This window comes from Coregonus lavaretus (genome assembly GCF_964263955.1).
Source record: "Coregonus lavaretus genome assembly, chromosome: 8".
NCBI lineage: Eukaryota > Metazoa > Chordata > Actinopteri > Salmoniformes > Salmonidae > Coregonus > Coregonus lavaretus.
The window spans coordinates 24,547,739-24,569,576 of NC_139995.1; the positions used below are offsets into that span (position 1 = coordinate 24,547,739).

General features: G+C 43.0%; 1 protein-coding gene across 1 annotated transcript; it reads left to right on the top strand.

Annotated features, from left to right (window-relative positions):
* Window positions 1-10,640: 10,640 nt before the first annotated feature.
* On the top strand, window positions 10,641-15,693 carry nmur3 (neuromedin U receptor 3; the record flags this gene model as incomplete). The annotated part of the gene is made up of 2 exons (XM_084167601.1): window positions 10,641-11,522; window positions 15,433-15,693. The coding sequence occupies 2 exons, from the start codon at window positions 10,641-10,643 to the stop codon at window positions 15,691-15,693; spliced, it is 1,143 nt and encodes a 380-aa protein (XP_084023727.1).
* Between the last annotated feature and the right edge of the window lie 6,145 nt (window positions 15,694-21,838).

A 21,838-nucleotide genomic window follows, 5' to 3' on the forward strand; every position in this document is an offset into this window, starting at 1 on the left:
GCTCCGTATACAGTTTCTCATTTGGAAAGTGAACCTTTCTGTTTACTGAAAAAACATGGATAATAAATAGCTTATATTGAGCAGCAGTGATGGCCACATTTAAAATCTTACTATAGATTCAATGTAACACAAATGACAGGAATAAATCCCTCAGGTTGGCATGACTCATGTACTGGAGACAGTTCTGCAGAGTGGTCACTAGCTGGCACAGCCACAAAGTCATACAATCTGATTTTAAACCTAACCTTAACCCTTACCTTTACCACGACAAACCGATGCTGGCACTAAGACGCACTCAACGAGCTGTATAGGGCCATAAGCAAACAAGAAAATGCTCACCAAGAGCTGGCAGTCCTAGTGGCCGGTGACTTTAATGCAGCAAAACTGAAATCCGTTTTACCTCATTTCTACCAGCATGTCGCCTGTGCAACTAAAGGCGAAAAAAAACGATTGATCACGTTGACTACACACACAGAGACGCATACAAAGCACTCACCCTCCGACGACCCATCAAACAGGCAAAGTGTCAGTACAAGACCAATATCTAATCATACTACTACACCGTCTCTGACACTCGTCGGATGTGGCAGGGTATGTAAACTATCACAGATTACAAAAGGAAACCCAGCCACGAGCTGTCCAGTGATATGAGCCTACCAGATGAGCTAAATACCTTCTATGCGCGCTATGAGGCTAACAAAATTTAACTATGCATGAGAGCACCAGCTGTTCCGGACGACTGTGTGATCACGCTCTCCGTAACCGATGTGAATAAGACCTTTAAACAAGTTAACATTCACAAGGCCGCAGGGCCAGACGGATTAACAAGACGCATACTCAGAGCATGCGCTGAACAGCTGGCAAGTGTCTTCACTGACATTTTCAACCTCTCCCTGACCCAGTCTGTAATACCTACATGTTTCAAATATCATAGTCCCTGTGGCCAAGAACGCCAAGGTAACCTGTCTAAATGACTATCGCCCCGTAGCACTCACATCTGTAGCCATGAAATGCTTTGAAAGGCTGGTCATGGCTCACATCAACACCATCATCCCAGACACCCTGGACCCACTCCAATTCGTATGCCGCCACAACAGATCCACAGATAACGCAATCTCTATTGCACTCCACACTGCCCTTTCCCACATGGACAAAAGGAACACCTACAGTGCCTTCTGAAAGTATTCAGACCCCTTGACTTTTTCCACATTTTGTTACATTACAGCCTTATTCTAAAATGGATTAAATAAAAACAAATCCTCAGCAATCTACACACAATACCCCATAATGACAAAGGGAAAACAGTTTTTTTGAAATGTTTGCTAATTTATTTAAAATAAAAAACAGAAATACCTTATTTACATAAGTATTCAGACCCTTTGCTATGAGATTCGAAATTGAGCTCAGGTGCATCCTGCTTCCATTGATCATCCTTGAGATGTTTCTACAACTTGATTCGAGTCCACCTGTGGTAAATTCAATTGATTGGACATGATTTGGAAAGGCACACACCTGTCTATATAAGGTCCCACAGTTGACAGTGCATGTTGTCTGGACCTATGGCAGTCTCTATGGGGGTGCCACAGGGTTCAATTCTTGGGCCGACTCTTTTCTCTGTGTATATCAATGACGTCGCTCTTGCTGCTGGTGACTCTCAGATCCACCTCTACGCAGACGACACCATTTTGTATACATCTGGCCCTTCATTGGACACTGTGTTAACAAACCTCCAAACGAGCTTCAATTCCATACAACACTCCTTCAGTAGCCTCCAACTGCTCTTAAACACTAGTAAAACTAAATGCATGCTCTTCAACCGAACGCTGCTTGCACCCGCCCACCCGACTAGAATCACTACTCTCGACGGGTCTGACCTAGAGTATGTGGACAACTACAAATATCTAGGTGTCTGGTTAGACTGTAAACTCTCCTTCCAGACTCACATTAAGAATCTCCAATCCAAAGTTAAATCTAGAATCGGTTTCCTATTTCGCAACAAAGCCTCCTTCACTCATGCTGCCAAACATGCCCTCGTAAAACTGACTATCCTACCGATCCTTGACTTCGGCGATGTCATTTACAAAATAGCCTCCAACACTCTACTCAGCAAATTGGATGTAGTCTATCACAGTGCCATCCGTTTTGTCTCCAAAGCCCCATATAATACCCACCACTGTGACCTGTACGCTCTTGTTGGCTGGTCCTCACTACATATTCGTCGCCAAACACACTGGCTCCAGGCCATCTATAAATCACTGCTAGGCAAATCCCCGCCTTATCTTAGCTCATTGGTCACCATAGCAACACCCACCCGTAGTCTGCGCTCCAGCGGGTATATCTCACTGGTCATCCCCAAAGCCAACACCTCCTTTGGCCGCAATTCCTTCCAGTTCTCTGCTGCCAATGACTGGAACAAATTGCAAAAATCTCTGAAGCTGGAGACACTTATCTCCCTCACTAACTTTAAGCATCAGTTGTCAGAGCACCTTACCGATCACTGCACCTGTACACAGCCCATCTGAAATTAGCCCGCCCAACTACCTCATCCCTATATTGTTATTTATTTTGCTCATTTGTACCCCAGTATCTCTATTTGCACATCATCTCTTGCACATCTATCATTCCAGTGTTAATACTAATTGTAATTATTTTGCACTATAGCCTATTTTATTGCCTTACCTCCATAACTTGCTAAATTTGCACACACTGTATATTATATGTATTTCTGTTGTATTTTTGACTTTGTTTTGTTTTACCACATATGTAACTCTGTGTTGTTATTTTTATCGCACTGCTTTGCTTTATCTTGGCCAGGTCGCAGTTGTAAATGAGAACTTGTTCTCAACTGGTTTACCTGGTTAAATAAAGGTGAAATAAAAAATAAAATGTCAGAGCAAAAACCAAGCCATGAGGTCAAAGAAATTGTCCGTAGAGATCTGAGACAGGATTGTGTCGAGGCGCAGTTCTGGGGAAGGGTACAAAAACATGTCTAGAGCATTGAAGGTCCCCAGGCACACAGTGGCCTCCATCGTTCTTAAATGGAATAAGTTTGGAACCACCAAGACTCTTCCTAGAGCTGGCCGACCGGCCAAACTGAGCAATCAGGGGAGAAGGGCCTTGGTCAGGGAGGTGACCAAGAACCCGATGGTCACTCTGACAGAGCTCTAGAGTTCCTCCGTGGAGATGGGAGAACCTTCCAGAGGAAAACCATCTCTGCAGCACTCCACCAATCAGGCCTTTATGGTAGAGAGCCAGACAGAAGCCACTCCTCAGTAAAAGGCACATAACAGCCCACTTGGAGTTTGCCAAAAGGCACCTAAAGACTCTCAGACCTTGACAAACAAGATTCTCTTGTCTGATGAAAGCAAGAGTGAACTCTTTGGCCTGAATGCCAAGCGTCATGTTTGAAGGAAACCTGTCACCATCCCTACGGTGAAGCATGGTGGTGGAAGCATCATGCCGTGGGGATGTTTTTCAGTGGCAGGGAATGGGAGACTAATCAGGATCGAGGCAAAGATGAACGGAGCAAAGTACAGAGAGATCCTTAATGAAAACCTGCTCCAGAGCGCTCAGGACCTCAGACTGGGGTGAAGGTTCACCTTCCAACAGGACAATGACCCTAATCACACAGCCAAGACAATGCAGGAGTGGCTTTGGGACAAGTCTCTGAATGTCCTTGAGTGGCCCAGCCAGAGCCCGGACTTGAACCCGATCAAACATCTCTGGAGAGACCTGAAAATAGCTGTGCAGCAACGCTCCCCATCCAACCTGACAGAGCTTAAGAGAATCTGCAGAGAAGAATGGGAGAAACTCCCCAAATACAGGTGTGCCAAGCTTAGCGTGATACCCAAGAAGACTAGAGGCTGTAATTTCTGCCAAAGGTGCTTCAACAAAGCACTGAGTAAAGGGTCCGAATACTTATGTAAATGTCATATTTCCGTTTATAAATTAGCAAACATTTATAAAAACCTGTTTTTGCTTTGTCATTATGTGGTATTGTGTGTAGATTGATTTTAGAATAAGGCTGTAATGTAACAAAATGTCGAAAAAGTCAAGGGGTCTGAATACTTTCTGAAGGCACTGTATGTGAGAATGCTGTTAATTGACTACAGCTCAGCGTTCAACAGCATTGTGCCCTCCAAGCTCATCACTAAGCTAAAGACCCTGGGATTAATCACCTCCTTCTGCAACTAGATCCTGGACTTCCTGACGTGTCGCCCCCAGTTGGTGAAAAAAATCTGCATTGTCAGGAAGGGCCCGTAAGTAAGCATTTCACTGTTAGTATACACCTGTTGTTTACGAAACATGTGACAAATAAAAATGTGCCTTGATTTAACCACACTTCTAACCCCAATGCCTAACCTTAAATTAAGACTAAAAAGCTAATTTTTGTTTTCATGATTTTTTACGATAGGCCTATGGCCAATTTTGACTTTGCGGCTGGCCCATCTAGCGGAAACCACTCAGTTCTGCCTCCAGGGCCAGACTCATGACAAAAAACTGCTTAAATCCCATTGCTTCAAGGGACAAAGAGTGTAATGATGATGATTAATGATCATAATGACTAATTTAGAAAACAAATCCTGTTTGGCTTGACAATTTGAACAGATGTAGAGTACTGTTGGAGAAATACTGGCATCTACGTATACAAAATCCTCAATTAAATGTTCGGAACATTTTACATTGTTTGTGTAAAGATCCTCTTAAAGGGACATTATGTCTTAAAGAGATGAGCACCAGAAAGGCTATCATATGCCAGTGCAAATAATGCAGTCAGAACTGGCAGATACCTCATGTAAACAGTATGAAAATGAAAAGACGCATAGGAAGGTTTAACCTTGCAAAGGTTTTATAACTTTAAGCCAGTCAAAATGTGGATAAATTGTCTTTTCCCCTCATCAATCTACACACCATACCCCATAATGCAAAAACAGGTTTTTAGAAATGTTTGCAAATGTACTGTATATAAAACAAAAAATTGAAATATGACATTTACATAAGTATTCAGACCCTTTACTCAGTACATTGTTGAAGCGTCTTTGGCAGCGATTACAGCCCTGAGTCTTCTTGGGTATGACGCTACAAGCTTGGCACACCTGTATTTGGGGAGTTTCTCCCATTCCTCTCTGTAGATCATCTCAAGCTCTGTCAGGTTGGATGGGGAGCGTTGCTGCACAGCTATTTTCAGGTCTCTCCAGAGATGTTTGATCGGGTTCAAGTCCAGGCTCTGGCTGGGCCACTCCTGCGTTGTCTTGGCTGTGTGCTTTGGGTCATTGTCCTGTTGGAAGGTGAACTTTCGCCCCAGTCTGAGTTCCTGAGCACTCATGAGCAGGTTTTCATCAAGGATCTCTCTGTACTTTGCGCCGTTCATCTTTGCCTCGATCCTGACTAGTCTCCCAATCCCTGCCGTTGAAAATCATCCCCACAGCATCATGCTGCCACCACCATGCATCACCGTAGAATTGGTGCCAGGTTTCCTCCAGATGTGACACTTGGCATTCAGGCCAAAGAGTTCAATCTTGGTTTCATCAGACCAGAGAATCTAGTTTGTCATGGTCTGAGGGTCTTTAGGTGCCTTTTGGCAAACTCCAAGCGGGCTGTCATGTGCCTTTTACTGAGGAGTGGCTTCCGTCTGGCCACTCTACCATAAAGGCCTGATTGGTGGAGTGCTGCAGAGATGGTTGTCCTTCTGGAAGGTTCTCCCATCTCCACAGAGGAACTCTAGAGCTCCTTCGGAGTGACCATCGGGTTCTTGGTCACCTCCCTGACCAAGGCCCTTCTCCCCAGATTGCTTAGTTTGGCCGGGCGGCCAGCTCTAGGAAGAGTCTTGGTGGTTTCAAACTTCTTCCATTTAAGAACGATGGAGGCCACTGTGTTCTTGGGGACCTTCAATGATGCAGACATTTTTTGGTACCCTTCCCCAAATCTGTGCCTCGACACAATCCTGTCTCGGAGTTCTACGGACAATTCCTTCGATTTCATGGATTGGTTTTTGCTCTGACATGTGATGGGAATTTTTTATTAAACTATTGGATAAACAAAGTTAAATCACAGACGTGACCTAGGATCTGACCTAGGGTCGAATTGCTTGCTCTTACCTAATCCATGGCTGTCCTACCTTATCAGAGACTGAAACCAGACTGTTGCCTAATGCATTTCTCCTCAAACAAAGTAGAAAGAGCAGCGCCAGAGTTGAACAGAGTTTAGACTAATCATGAGTAATTACAGCATGACAGGAGGGAAGAGAGGAGTTGGGTTTGGGTACGTTTGAGAGATTGAGTGTGGACCTGTCATGTCCAACAATCAATCTTCAGGTCAAGCCAGGGTGAGCCGGGGTTGAACAGAGTTTAAAACTGAACAAGATTGTTTTTGCATGACAAGGGCGTGATTGATTGTAATAATATTGTTTCTAAACTGAATTAAAGTCAAATTTAGCCCTATCATAGACTAAGGACGTGGGCGGAGCGGTAGAGAGAGAGAACTGAAGATAATGGTGGGGGAACCTAAGAGGGAGGGGCTTTGAGCTAGGATGGATGTGAATGTGACTATATAGACGGAGAGTGGAGAGGGAGATGGGAGGTGCTCTGCAGATCATCTCGGCTTACGTTACTCTGTGTAATAAAGTCTATCTTGATTCTACAAAAACTCTGGAAGAACTTAGATTTTTAATAAGTATGGTGATAATTTTCCACAACACATGCACTGTCAACTGGGGGACCTTATATAGACAGGTGTGTGCCATTCCAAATCATGTCCAATCAATTGAATTTACCACATGTGGACTCCAATCAAGTTGTAGAAACATCTCAAGGATTGATGGAAACAGGATGCACCTGAGCTCACTGAGTCTCATTGCAAAGGGTCTGAATACTTATGTAAATAAGGTTTTTCAGTGTTTTATTTTTTATAAATTTGCTACAATTTCGAAAAACCTGTTTTCGCTTTGTCATTATGCGGTATTGTGTGTATATTGCTGATTAAAAAAAATATTTAATACATTTTAGAATAAGGCTGTAATGTAACAAAATGTGGAAAAAGTCAAGGGGTCTGAATACTTTCCGAAACCACTGTATGTTTGTGTGTGGTATCAATATGCATATGTGTGTGTGTTCTGTGTGTGTGAGCGTGTGTGTGTGTGTGTGCATAGAGTCAGTGTAAGAGAGTCACTGTAAAAAAGGGTAAATGCAATAGTCAAGGTAGCCATTTGATTAACTGTTCAGCAGACTTATGGCTTGGGGGAGAAGCTGTTCAGGTGCCTTTTGGTCCCAGACTTGGCGCTCTGGTACTGCTTGCCATGCGGTAGCAGAGTGAACAGTCTATGACTTAGGTGGCTGGAGTCTTTGACAATTTTCCGGGCCTTCCTCTGACACAGCCTGGTATAGAGGTCCTGGATGGCAGGGAGCTTGGCCACAGTGATATGCTGGGCTGAACGAACTACCCTCTGTAGTGCCTGTAGTGCATGGACAAGGGATGGAAGGTGGGTCAAGAGGTGTCTTGGGTTAATCACTGTGAAGGGCACAGATGTTTCTGGGAATAAGAGCAGCTCAGCGAAGGAAGATCTGCGGTGGCTGTGTCTAAAGATGGAGAAGAAGTGGACAAGCCAGTTGGATCAGGCCGGGTCAACCCGATAACCACAGCCTGCAGAGGGCGCAGTGAGCAGCGTCAAAACACCTAAGGAAGTTGAAGATAAACTGAAGATAAACTGAACAGCAAAAAATATTTAATTGAAACAGAGTAGCAGACAAAGGCTAGAAGGCAAACAGGATTCATTCACCATTCAATAATATATTTAGGATGCATTTTTCTTAAGCGAGCCAAAACAAAGGTTAAGTTGTTGATCAGAACTGTCTTATGTAGTTAATTTAGGTATCTGTATGCAGATACATGCAGTGTACATAGTGGCTTTGTACACCCCAAACAACTCTACCCACAGAGCACCAGTGATTGAGGCCATTGGCAATCAAATACCATGTAACACATGTTGTCACAGCTCATGCATACAGATTTGACATGGGCATAAAGCTAAAGTGCTCTCTGAGAGACTTGACTTGGTTTTAAATATACTTAAGTAGCAAAAGTAAATGTAGTTGCTAAAATATACTTAAGTATGAATTAATGAGAAATCCCTCAAAATACTGTATCTTAAAAAATCTCAGAAATGGAGCAGTGATTACATTAAATTGTGATGAATTAATGCACCACCAATGGGCACTGAAATGTCTTAAATGGTCCAAAGGTGCAGGATGGTCCATCTGATGTAAATTGAGAAAAGCTTTGACTCACGGAAACACAGAATAACATTCTGTAAAACCGCTTACCCAAAGTGCAAAGCTTTTTTTCATCATGAGGTGAAGTATGTGATTCTTAATTGCTGCAAGTTCTCCATAAGAGAACACTTTAGCCAACTTGAAGGGAATATAGGCTAGGCTACATGAGGAATTATGTTTTTTCATGTTTTCAAGTGTTGTTAGCAAACCATTTTAGGGCTCAACGGTTAATCCAAGCATGTCGCTCTTCAGGTATGCTGCAACTGCACAGTGCCAATGTTGTTATCAGGGGTCATCATTAGCATATTCATAAATGACAACATGTTCTCAAATTACCTGTCCGGTAAGAGGCACATACATACATGCATAATTTACAAAAATACATACATACATAAGTAAATGAATAAACTAAAAGTATAGCTACTAACACCCACTGAACACCCCCCTCCTCCCTCTCGCTCTCTATCGCGTGCGTCAGCCCCTTTGCTTCAGGCACCCAAGGAGCTGTTCTCCTACAGGCGCACCTCCTTATCAACGCATTCAGTCAAGTTTTCTTGCAGGGGATGACTCATCTCATTTCCATTCACCACCTGCAATTTCTTTAAAGCATGTCCAGACTTTTTGAAGAGAGACTGCATTTTCTTTTGTCTTTAGAAACCACTCCCTGAATGGAGTGAATGGAATGGTATCAACCCCAAAAAACATGTTTGATACCATTCCATTGACTCCATTCTGGACATTATTATGAGCCGTCCTCCCCTCAGCAGCCTCCACTGTTCGATACCGATCTCGACAAACCATTTCTGTATGGACCTCGCTTTGTGCACGGGGGCATTGTCATGCTGAAACAGGAAAGGGCCTTCCCCAAACTGTTGCCACAAAGTTGGAAGCACAGTATCGTCTAGAATGTCATTGTATGTTGTATCATTATGATTTCCCTTCACTGGAACTAAGGGGCCTAGCCCGAACCATGAAAAACAGCCCCAGACCATTATTCCTCCTCCACCAAACTTTAGAGTTGGCACTATGAATTGGGGCAGGTAGTGTTATCCTGGTATCTGCCAAACCCATTTAAGTCCAGTGAAGCGTGATTCAACACTCCAGAGAACACTTCCACTGCTCCAGAGTCCAATGGCGGCGAGCTTTACACAACTCCAGCCTACGCTTGGCATTGCTCATGGTGATCTTAGGCTTGTGTGCGGCTGCTCGGCCATGGAAACCCATTTCATGAAGCTCCAGACGAACAGTTCTTGTGCTGACGTTGCTTCCAGAGGCAGTTTTGAACTCGATAATGAGTGTTGCAACTGAGGACAGACGGCGGTCCCATTCTGTGAGCTTGTGTGGCCTACCACTTCCCGGCTGAGCCGTTGTTGCTCCTAGACGTTTTCACTTCACAATAACAACACTTACAGTTGAATGGGGCAGCTCTAGCAGGGCAGAAATTTGACAAACTGACTTGTTGGAAAGGTGGCATCCAATGACGTTGCCAGGTCGAAAGTCATTGAGCTCTTCAGTAAGGTCATTCTACAGCCAATGTTTGTCTATGGAGATTGCATGGCTGTGTGCTTGATTTTATACACCTGTCAGCAATGGGTGTGGCTGAAATAGTCGAATCCACTAATTTGAAGGGTGTCCACATACTTTTGTATATATTGTGTACATGTTTCTGCACAGAACAGAATGCAGTGGATAAACATGAAAATTGTGGATACACAAGATATTCTACAGCATTCATGTCATACATACGGGCGAATCTACCACCATACTATCACAGTAAGAGGCAAAGTGTGTTTTTGTGATGTTAATTCATAATTGCTAGCTATAACTAGTTGAATGTGATCAGCCCTGTATTTACCCAAGCTGCACAGCTGTGATTCAGCACCATAACTGATAGCAGAAAGCAGATGTTACTGTTATGTATGACACAAGCCCATAGACTATCAATGAACTGAGCTTGGTGAAATTGACTGTACTACCCCTTCATTGTATACTATCAGGTAATGAAGGCATCCATGCATTACGCCACAGCGTTGAACATATGTATTTTTATAACTGAGTTTCATACCACCAACATCAAATTGTAATTGAATTTCTTGCATTTAGTCAAGACTTAATCATGCAAAACAGAAATCTCTTGTGAGGCTTTAGTGAGATGTCTCAGTCATCATTTGAAAGCTTTTACATCTTCTCATGTAGAATTAGGATTCCTAGCAATAAATTATTTAGCAGAAAATAATATACTGTAATGTAAAATGGTTGCTGTGTTTCTCTAGGTGTTGTAAGTCTCTCAGACATATGCAAACGATGTGCCAACATCTCCAGTGATCCTCTCCCTCTCTACTCCCACTTACAACTACAAGCCCCTACTCTGAAATGGAGAAGTACTGCCTGGACTCTCTTTCCAACATCTCAGAACAGCACGGCATGTTCTGTAACATCACGTTGCTAAATGTCACAGGAAATGACACTGGAACCAAATCCATTGAGGACAGACTACTGGAAGTTCTAGGGCCGAAGCGCTCCCCCGTCTTTCTCCCTATTACCCTGGTTTACCTGCTCATCTTCCTCCTGGGCATGTCTGGCAACCTGCTTACATGTGCAGTGATATTCAAACACAAGAAGATGCGCACCCCCACCAACCTGTACCTGTTCAGCCTGGCTGTGTCGGACCTCCTGGTGCTCTTCTTCGGGATGCCCCTGGAGATCTACGACCTGTGGCAGAACTACCCCTTCCCCTTCGGAGAGGGAGTCTGCTACTTCAAGATCTTCCTCTTCGAGACCGTCTGCTTCGCCTCCATCCTCAATGTGACAGTGTTGAGTGTGGAGAGGTATATCGCAGTGGTCCATCCACTAAAAATACGCTATGTTGCCACCAACAAGCATGCCAAGTGTGTCATTAGTGCCGTATGGGTGGTGTCCCTGGTCTGTGCCATCCCTAACACCTCCCTGCATGGCATCTGCTACTTGAATCTCCCGGAGAAGGTGGCAGAGTCAGCCATATGCAGTTTGATAGGTACCCCGTGGATCTACAACCTGGTGATTCTGATCACCACCGCATGCTTCTACATAGTTCCCATGACGGTGATCAGCGGGCTGTACCTGGGAATTGGCATCAAGCTGGGCAGGGAGCGACACCTCTCCCGGGGGACGATGAGGAAGAACTGTAGTGCCAACATTAGCTGGAGAATCCATGTGGAGCGAGGGTGCAGGAGACAAGTCACCAAGATGCCTGGTGAGTTCTGCATCCCATTCTATGTCTAACCATTGTCATAGTCACAAGTATCACTACTACGGTAAACACAATTGAGATATTTCAACTGTGAAAAACATTTTGGGGAGGGATTTCTACATCCGTACGCCAGTACGACCCACATGACCACAGTGAAACTTTACTTAGGAAGGGGGGCATTGCCTAGTCAACCAATGACTTGTTTGCTACAACACCAAGTTTTATAACGTTGCAAAGAGTCCATGTTACCACGAAAACGGACTCAACCGCACAAATGCTTGGCTGTCCCGTCTTCAGTCAGCTGTTTGTTCCACAAAAATTGGTCAGCCAAGTGACCGCGGTCTCCGTTATAATCTTTTGAATAGCAAAAATACAACAAAAAAACATCATACAAATATACATAATTTAAGACACACACTTTCTCCTCTCCTCTGCTCCTGACGGCAATAGTCCACATGGGAAGGTGACGTTTTCAACTAAAATCATGGAAGCGGGGTGCGAAAGCAATCTTTCCCTACTGAAAGCAGTTCAGCCAAGCCAGAATTCAAGCAATAACGACACACATAGTGTGCTTTTTTTTGTATTATAACAGGATTTTAGCTCCCATTCAAATATACAGTCAGGTCCAAAATTATTGGTACCCTTGATAAAGAAAAGTAAAAAAGACTGTATGAAATGAATAATACAAATACTGAGCTATATTGAGGTATAATGTATGTTCACCACTGGTGTGGCCAAAGAGCTCTATTTTTATGTAATCTGACCATAGCACTGGCGCTAATCCAAGTGCCAATGACGTTTAGCAAACTCCAGGCGTTTACATTTGTTTGATGACATGAAAATAAAGCTCTTTGGCCACACACACCAGTGGTGGGTTTGAAATCAGATCAAAATCAAATCAAATGTTATTTGTCACATGCGCCGAGTACAACAGGTGTAGACCTTACCGTGAAATGCTTACTTACAGTAAGTTCAAGAAATAGAGATAATAAATATTTACTAAATAAAATAAAAAGTAACACAATAAAATAACAACAACAAGGCTATATACAGGGGGTACCGAGTCAATGTGCGGAGGTACAGGTTAGTCGAGGTAATTTCTACATGTGGGTTTGGCGTCAAAAAGAGGAATCATATGTAAAAAATAACCCCATACCTATTGTAAATGATGGTGGTGGATCTTTGATGTTATGGGCGCTTTTTGCGTCCACTGGTCCTGGGGCCCTTGTTAAGGTCAACGGCATCATGAACTTTACCCAGTACCAGGACATTTCAGCCAAAAACCTGGTTGCCTCTGCCAGGAGGCTGAAACTTGTCCGCAAGTGGATCTTCCATCAAGACAATAACCCCAAGCACATATCAAAATCTACAAAGAAATGGTTAATTGACCACAAAATCAACATTGTGCAATGGCCATCTCAGTCTCCAAACTTGAACCCCATTGGAAACCTATGGTTTGAGTTGAAGAGGGCAGACCATAAGCGCAGACAAAGGAAATCAAGGATCTGGAAAATTTCTGTATGGAGGAATGGTCTAAGATAATTATTTGCATTATCTCAATTATCATACTGACGCTGTATGACAATGCACATTTCTTGTAGCCTACAATTGTTATTGTCTTTGAAGCCAAAAACAGGACATGTATTTTGGGGATATGCTCTAAATATCAAGGTGTTCAGTTGTGTTTATTTTCATACCAATACATGAAACCAAAATTGCACTAGCCTACTGGGCGAATGAATGAAAATATCAATTAGGCCCACAGCTATCACAACCTATATTTTAATAGCAATAAAATATATTTTGGTTTCGAAATGGTAACCAAAAAGGAGGGCTCCCTCACCTCCCAATTCCCAATTCAATTAGCCTGTGGCTATCAGATTACAGCAAGGCTTACAAGGCTGAGCTCAAATGCCGACATTAAATTCAAAGCAATCGGCACACTGCCTAAACGGCTGACCGGCAAAATAAATTGGCACTGTCTCTGCTTTCTAAAAGTGAGAGGAAAGTTAGCAGGCTAGCAGCTGCTCTCTGAGCGATGCTCCGCATGGTCCTAAAGCCAACATCTGATATGCTAAACTGAAATGGCCTTTTAATCGGGATTGGAATGATTTTAATCTTAATGCCTACTTTACATTTTTGGTCTTGAGGTAGGGTTTGGCAACTGCCATACCCTGCCATACCCAACTGATGCCCCTGCTTGCAGGGTAAGGTATTGAAAGGTATTGAAAACAGGGGTGCAAATAACTTTGACCCCTATCTTTTTTAGCAAAAAATAATAATACTTGTTGAACAAAATCTCTTTCTCTGAGGCACTTGATTTAGTATAAAATAAAAAAAGTAAACTTTTTTTTCCATCATGCAATATTTCTCAGTAGAGGAGAGTGGGATAAGTTCTGCCATTTTTTACATTCAGTATCACTCCGTCAAATAAAATCTAGTATTCTGTTGTTACTGTACCTCATATCCCAGCGATAATGCCTTGTTTAGGACTTCATATTGAAACTATGTTTAGGACCTCATATTGAACACATTGGGAATTCAACAAACTTCTGGCTGTCTTTTTGAATGGATGCCAAAATTGTTGAAATCTCATTGATCAACGTCTCAACCAAATATGACCCACATTTCCACGTTGAAATTATGTAGTGTGACCAATGGGAAGTATCATGAAACCTCTAACTGAAAATCAGTTTTTTGGACCTAACTTGCTCAACTCAAAAGCACGAATTCCCAGCCATCCCATTTTCATTCAGCGGTTCATTCTACAAAAACAAATAGCAACCCTTTTTTAAAATGTATTTGTAACTTTTATTTTTACAGTAATGGCGGTTATTTTATTTTCATGACCATAATTGTTGGTTACATGATTATACGTTAATTGTGCCAGACCTAGTTACAGTGAGGGACAGTATTTGATCCCCTGCTGATTTTGTACGTTTGCCCACTGACAAAGAAATGATCAGTCTATAATTTTTATGGTAGGTTTATTTGAACAGTGAGAGACAGAACAACAACAAAAATTCCAGAAAAACGCATGTCAAAAATTTTATAAATTGATTTTCATTTTAATGAGGGAAATAAGTATTTGAACCCCTCTCAATCAGAAAGATTTCTGTCTCCCAGGTGTCTTTTATACAGGTAACGAGCTGAGATTAGGAGCACACTCTTAAAGGGAGTGCTCCTAATCTCAGTTTGTTACCTATATAAAAGACACCAAACTCTCCACCATGGCCAAGACCAAAGATTGTAGACCTACACAAGGCTGGAATGGGCTACAAGACCATCGCCAAGCAGTTTGGTGAGAAGGTGACAACAGTTGGTGCGATTATTCGCAAATGGAAGAAACACAAAATAACTGTCAATCTCCCTCGGCCTGGGGCTCCATGCAAGATCTCACCTCGTGGAGTTGCAATGATCATGAGAACGGTGAGGAACCAGCCCAGAACTACACGGGTGGATCTTGTCAATGATCTCAAGGCAGCTGGGACCATAGTCACCAAGAAAACAATTGGTAACACACTACGCCTCGAAGGACTGAAATCCTGCAGCGCTCGCAAGGTCCCCCTGCTCAAGAAAGCACATACTGTATACAGGCCCGTCTGAAGTTTGCCAATGAACATCTGAATGATTCAGAGGAGAACTGGGTGAAAGTGTTGTGGTCAGATGAGACCAAAGTCGAGCTCTTTGGCATCAACTCAACCTCGCCGTGTTTGGAGGAGGAGGAATGCTGCCTATGACCCCAAGAACACCATCCCCACCGTCAAACATGGAGGTGGAAACATTATGCTTTAGGAGTGTTTTTCTGCTAAGGGGACAGGACAACTTCACCGCATCAAAGGGACGATGGACGGGGCCATGTGCCGTCAAATCTTGGGTGAGAACCTCCTTCCCTCAGCCAGGGCATTGAAAATGGGTCGTGGATGGGTATTCCAGCATGACAATGACCCAAAACAGTGTGTGCACCTCCTTTCAGGCATCCTCTTCTACCTCAGCTCTGCAGTCAACCCCATTATCTATAACCTGCTCTCCACACGCTTCCGGGAATGCTTCTGGGATCTCGTCTGCACCCATACAGAAGACACCACTGCTAGAAAAGACTCCACACCCTCCGCCAAGATCTTGCTGGTCCCCTCGGGCCCAGTTCCTAACACCCAGGCTAAGCCCAGGGATCACAACTCCCTCACTCCCCTGTGATCTCCAACTGGGAACACAGAGATCACAACACTGACATGTAAACATTCCTGCGTGGTAGACTCTGACTTCACTGCTACGGCTTTTTAATCATATTTAATATTTAATGCAGAGATGTTGACTCGAGTCAAGTGACTTAGACTCCAGTACTACTCGAGTCACAAATTTTGCGACTTAGACTTGACAAAAAGAAAAAATACTTCCTTTCATGGTAAATTATGTTATTACCCCGTGAACATACACTGAGTGTACAAAATCTCTTTCCATTACATAGACTGACCAGGTGAATCCAGGTGAAAGCTATTATCCCTTATTGATGTCACTTTGATCAATGTAGATGAAGGAGAGGAGACAGGTTAAAGAAGGATTTTTAAGCCTTGAGACAATTGAGACATGGATTGTGTATGTGTGCCATTCAGAGGGTGAATGGGTAACACAAAAGATTGAAGTGCCTTTGAACGGGGTATGGTAGTAGGTGCACCGGTTTGAGTGTGTCAAGAACTGCAACGATGCTGGGTTTTTCACGCTCAACAGTTTCCCGTGTGTATCAAGAACGGTCCACCACCCAAAGGACAACTGGACACAACTGTGGGAAACGTTGGAGTCAATATGTGCCAGCATCCCTGTGGAACACTTTCGACACCTTGTAGAGTCCATGCCCCGATTAATTGAGGCTGTTCTGAGGGCAAAAGGGGGTGCAACTCAATATTAGGAAGGTGTTCCTAATGTTTTGTGCACTCAGTGTACATTCGTGGCAATTCCGTTGCTCAAAGCGGAGAATCGCATTGGGTTATATGGGAAATTTTCGTTAAATTATTTTCTGCCTAGCGCCGCTGTGCTAGCAGGTACGGAAAGGCAAGGGGAATAATAGTGCACTCTCCAATATTTTCAACGCTTGTCGCTTGAAAATACGCGCTCTGAGCTTGAGTTTCTGTGAATGTTTATTCTCAGCCATCCACAGACCTCTCAACGTGCATATAGTGGGCAGGGGAAAAACAACAACACTTTATTCTAATTGTAGATTTCACATTGTAAGTCAAACTGTAGCTGTACTATCAACACTAGCTGTACAGTCGTGGTCAAAAGTTTTGAGAATGACACAAATACTAATTTTCACAAAGTCTGCTGCCTCAGTTTTGATGATGGCAATTTGCATATACTCCAGAATGTCACGAAGGGTGATCAGATGAATTGCAATTAATTGCAAAGTCCCTCTTTGCCATGAAAATGAACTTAATCCCCCAAAAATATTTCCACTGCATTTCAGCCCTGCCAAAAAAGGACCAGCTGCCATCATGTCAGTGATTCTCTCGTTAACACAGGTGAGAGTGTTGACGAGGACAAGGCTGGAGATCACTCTGTCATGCTGATTGAGTTAGAATAACAGACTGGAAGCTTTAAAATGAGGGTGGTGCTTGAAATCATTGTTCTTCCTCTGTTAACCATGGTTACCTGCAAGGAAACACGTGCCGTCATCATTGCTTTGCACAAAAAGGGCTTCACAGGCAAGGATATTGCTGCTAGTAAGATTGCACCTAAATCAACCATTTATCGGATCATCAAGAACTTCAAGGAGAGAGGTTCAATTGTTGTGAAGAAGGCGTCAGGGCGCCCAAGAAAGTCCAGCAAGCGCGCCAGGACCGTCTCCTTAAGTTGATTCAGCTGCGGGATCGGGGCACCACCAGTGCAGAGCTTGCTCAGGAATGGCAGCAGGCAGGTGTGAGTGCATCTGCACGCAAAGTGAGGCGAAGACTTTTGCAGGATGGCCTGGTGTCAAGAAGGGCAGCAAAGAAGTCACTTCTCTCCAGGAAAAACATCAGGGACAGACTGATATTCTGCAAAGGTACAGGGATTGGACTGCTGAGGACTGGGGTAAAGTCATTTTCTCTGATGAATCCCCTTTCTGATTGTTTGGGGCATCCGGAAAACCCCTTGTCCGGAGAAGACAAGGTGAGCGCTACCATCAGTCCTGTGTCATGCCAACAGTAAAGCATCCTGAGACCATTAATGTGTGGGGTTGCTTCTCAGCCAAGGGAGTGGGCTCACTCACAATTTTGCCTAAGAACACAGCCATGAATAAAGAATGGTACCAACACATCCTCCGAGAGCAACTTCTCCCAACCATCCAAGAACAGTTTGGTGATGACCAATGCCTTTTCCAGCATGATGGAGTACCTTGCCATAAGGCAAAAGTGATAACTAAGTGGCTCGGGGAACAAAACATCGAAATTGAGGGTCCATGGCCAGGAAACTCCCCAGACCTTAATCCCGTTGAGAACTTGTGGTCGATCCTCAAGAGGCGGGTGGACAAACAAAAACCCACAAATTCTGAAAAACTCCAAGCATTGATTATGCAAGAATGGGCTGCCATCAGTCAGGTTGTGGCCCAGAAGTTAATTGACAACATGCCAGTGCGGATTGCAGAGGTCTTGAAAAAGAAGGGTCAACACTGCAAATATTGACTCGTTGCATAAACTTAATGTAATTGTCAATAAAAGCCTTTGACACTTATGGAATGCTTGTAATTATACTTCCGTATACCATAGTAACATCTGACAAAAATATCTCATAACACTAAAGCTGCGAACTTTGTGAAGATCAATACTTGTGTCATTCTCAAAACATTTGACCACGACTGTATATCATCATTTGGATGGCCTTTGTATTAGTAATGATGATACAAAAACATTAAATTCATGATCTGTGAAGTTTAATATCTAGGACTATGTACTGTACTAGTAGGTCTAGTGTAAGGAAAACAGTAAATATTAGGATTTAAAAAATTGCATTGAAATTGGTATAAAACAAATTGGTATAAATTGGTATAAAAAAAGATACTTCGGGATTTTGGCAATCTACTTCCCCAGAGTCACATGAACTCGTGGATACCATTTTTATGTATCTGTGTCCAGTAGGAAGGAAGGTAGAGGTAGTTTTGTGAGCCAATGCTAACTAGTGTTAGCACAATGACTGGAAGTCTATGAGTATCTGCTAACCGCTAGTTAGCAATTGCACATTTATTTTTTATCTGTGGCGCTAGTTAGCAACTTCCTTCAAACTGCACGCAGAGACATAAAAATGGTGTCCACACGTTCAAATGACTCTGGGGAAGTAGATACTGAAGTATCCCCTTAACCATTGACTTGAGGACTCAAAAACCCAAAATTAGGGACTTGTGACTTGACCTGATCTCTGGAACTTGGGACCTGACTTGAAATTTTCCCTTTATTACTTGGGACTTGACTTGAGACTCTTAAGGTTAAGACTTGAGACTTGCTTAGGACTTCCTAAATTGTGACTTGGTCCCATCTCTGATTTAATGTGTAGTGGATATGATACTCTTTGTCAGGAGGTGGATTTGACTAATGAGCAGATGATACGTTGTGCACAACTGGATGAGTAATTATTTAATGAGGTGATCTGTGGACTTGTTATTGAAGGAGCATAAATCTTCATAGCATAAACATTTATCTGAAAACAACTGATTTAGGTGTATGTAAATGAGAGACGTGGTTGCACTTGATGATTAACTCTAATGATTGATTATCCCATATGATTGGTCTTTTCATATTAACCTGTGTGATATTGACCTATGTGACTGCAGTAATGTATTCATAACCACCTAGTCCTGCCCCTTAATTTATTGTGTATGTCAACACTTCCCCATGTGTATTTCTCCTTGTCAAATAATTGCATGTACATATGTAGCACAGCTGTCCTTCGACTTAGAAATTGCGTGCAATTTCATGTAAATCAATTCATATTTATTGCCTTGATGTGAAAAACAGCAAAATATTAATGTATTGCTTGTTGATTATTTCAGGAATTGCATTGTTTTCTAGCTGTTATTGATTGCTTTATTTGCTTGAACCTATGGTATGTAGTCTCTGTAAATTTCAATGACTGAGATTCTGGCCGTTGACCGATGCCCAACATAACTGCATAAAAACTATTGAGTATCCATGTAATCAATTCCAATGGGTTGATATTCCTTTTTTTTTTTTTACAAAACATATTTATGTTGCTTGACATTCATTTGATGTTTGAAATATTAAAATAAAAGCTTTTCACCAATGTTAGCATACTTTTTCTTGTGTTTCTACATTATCTTCTCATCCTGTCCAGAACCTGTAGTCATCGCACCAGGTGTGCCTGTCTTACTTGAATAGCACAAACTGTAGCTGCAGTTTAACATTTCTGCAACAGAACGTGCATTATGATGATCATGCATCGTATGAATCTCTTGGGGACCCTAACAACAACAACAGGTAGTCTGTTAGATCCTCAAAGTGCGAGTGGCAGTATAATGGGAAGGCTAACACAGTGTTCTTGTAGTGTCAAAAAATGCAGAGAAACCAGCATGAGAGACAATTACAACACTTCAAGCACTTGACTAAAGATTCCTTAAAGCCTCCTGGCAGCCTCTATGGATGAATTGTTATTCTCTACAAAACAAATTAGCTTTGCCTGCCACATAAAACCCACATTTTCTGTCTGTGTTTACGACAGCATATTGAAGAGCTCCATCTCTGGTGTGTGCTAACATTGTGGATATGGATTCGTGGCGGATCGCATGGAGCTATCGAAAAGGGTCCATTTCAGGGGATATCTCTTTACATGACACGTTTTTGATATTATACAGAATACAGACCATTTCCAATGCATATTTTGAGTTTTGTGGATATGCACCATATCCTGACAAATTCTGAATCCAGATGTGTCTTATAGACATACAGTGCGGAGAACAAGTATTTGATACACTGCCGATTTTGCAGGTTTTCCTACTTACAAAGCATGTAGAGGTCTGTAATTTTTATCATAGGTACACTTCAGCTGTGAGAGACGGAATCTAAAACAATAATCGAGAAAATCACATTGTCTGATTTTTAAGTAATTCATTTGCAATTTATTGCATGACATAAGTATTTGATCACCTACCAACCAGTAAGAATTCCGGCTCTCACAGACATGTTAGTTTTTCTTTAAATAAGCCCTCATGTTCTCCACTCATTACCTGTATTAACTGCACCTGTTTGAACTCGTTACCTGTATAAAAGACACCTGTCCACACACTCAATCAAACAGACTCCAACCTCTCCACAATGGCCAAGACCAGAGAGCTGTGTAAGGACATCAGGGATGAAATTGTAGACCTGCACAAGGCTGGGATGGGCTACAGGACAATAGGCAAGCAGCTTGGTGAGAAGGCAACAACTGTTGGCGCAATTATTAGAAAATGGAAGAAGTTCAAGATGACGTTCAATCATCCTCGGTCTGGGGCTCCATGCAAGATCTCACCTCGTGGGGCATCAATGATCATGAGGAAGGTGAGGGATCAGCCCAGAACTACACGGCAGGACCTGGTCAATGACCTGAAGAGAGCTGGGACCACAGTCTCAAAGAAAACCATTAGTAACACACTACGCCGTCATGGATTAAAATCCTGCAGCGCACGCAAGGTCCCCCTGCTCAAGCCAGTGCATGTCCAGGCCTGTCTGAAGTTTGCCAATGACCATCTGGATGATCCAGAGGAGGAATGGGAGAAGGTAATGTGGTCTGATGAGACAAAAATATAGCTTTTTGGTCTAAACTCCACTCGTCGTGTTTGGAGGAAGAAGAAGGATGAGTACAACCCCAAGAACACCATCCCAACCGTGAAGCATGGAGGTGGAAACATCATTCTTTGGGGATGCTTTTCTGCAAAGGGGACAGGACGACTGCACCGTATTGAGGGGAGGATGGATGGGGCCATGTATCGCGAGATCTTGGCCAACAACCTCCTTCCCTCAGTAAGAGTATTGAAGATGGGTCGTGGCTGGGTCTTCCAGCATGACAACGACCCGATACACACAGCCAGGGCAACTAAGGAGTGGCTCCGTAAGAAGCATCTCAAGGTCCTGGAGTGGCCTAGCCAGTCTCCAGACCTGAACCCAATAGAAAATCTTTGGAGGGAGCTGAAAGTCCGTATTGCCCAGCGACAGCCCCGAAACCTGAAGGATCTGTAGAAGGTCTGTATGGAGGAGTGGGCCAAAATCCCTGCTGCAGTGTGTGCAAACCTGGTCAAGACCTACAGGAAACGTATGATCTCTGTAATTGCAAACAAAGGTTTCTGTACCAAACATTAAGTTCTGCTTTTCTGATGTGTCAA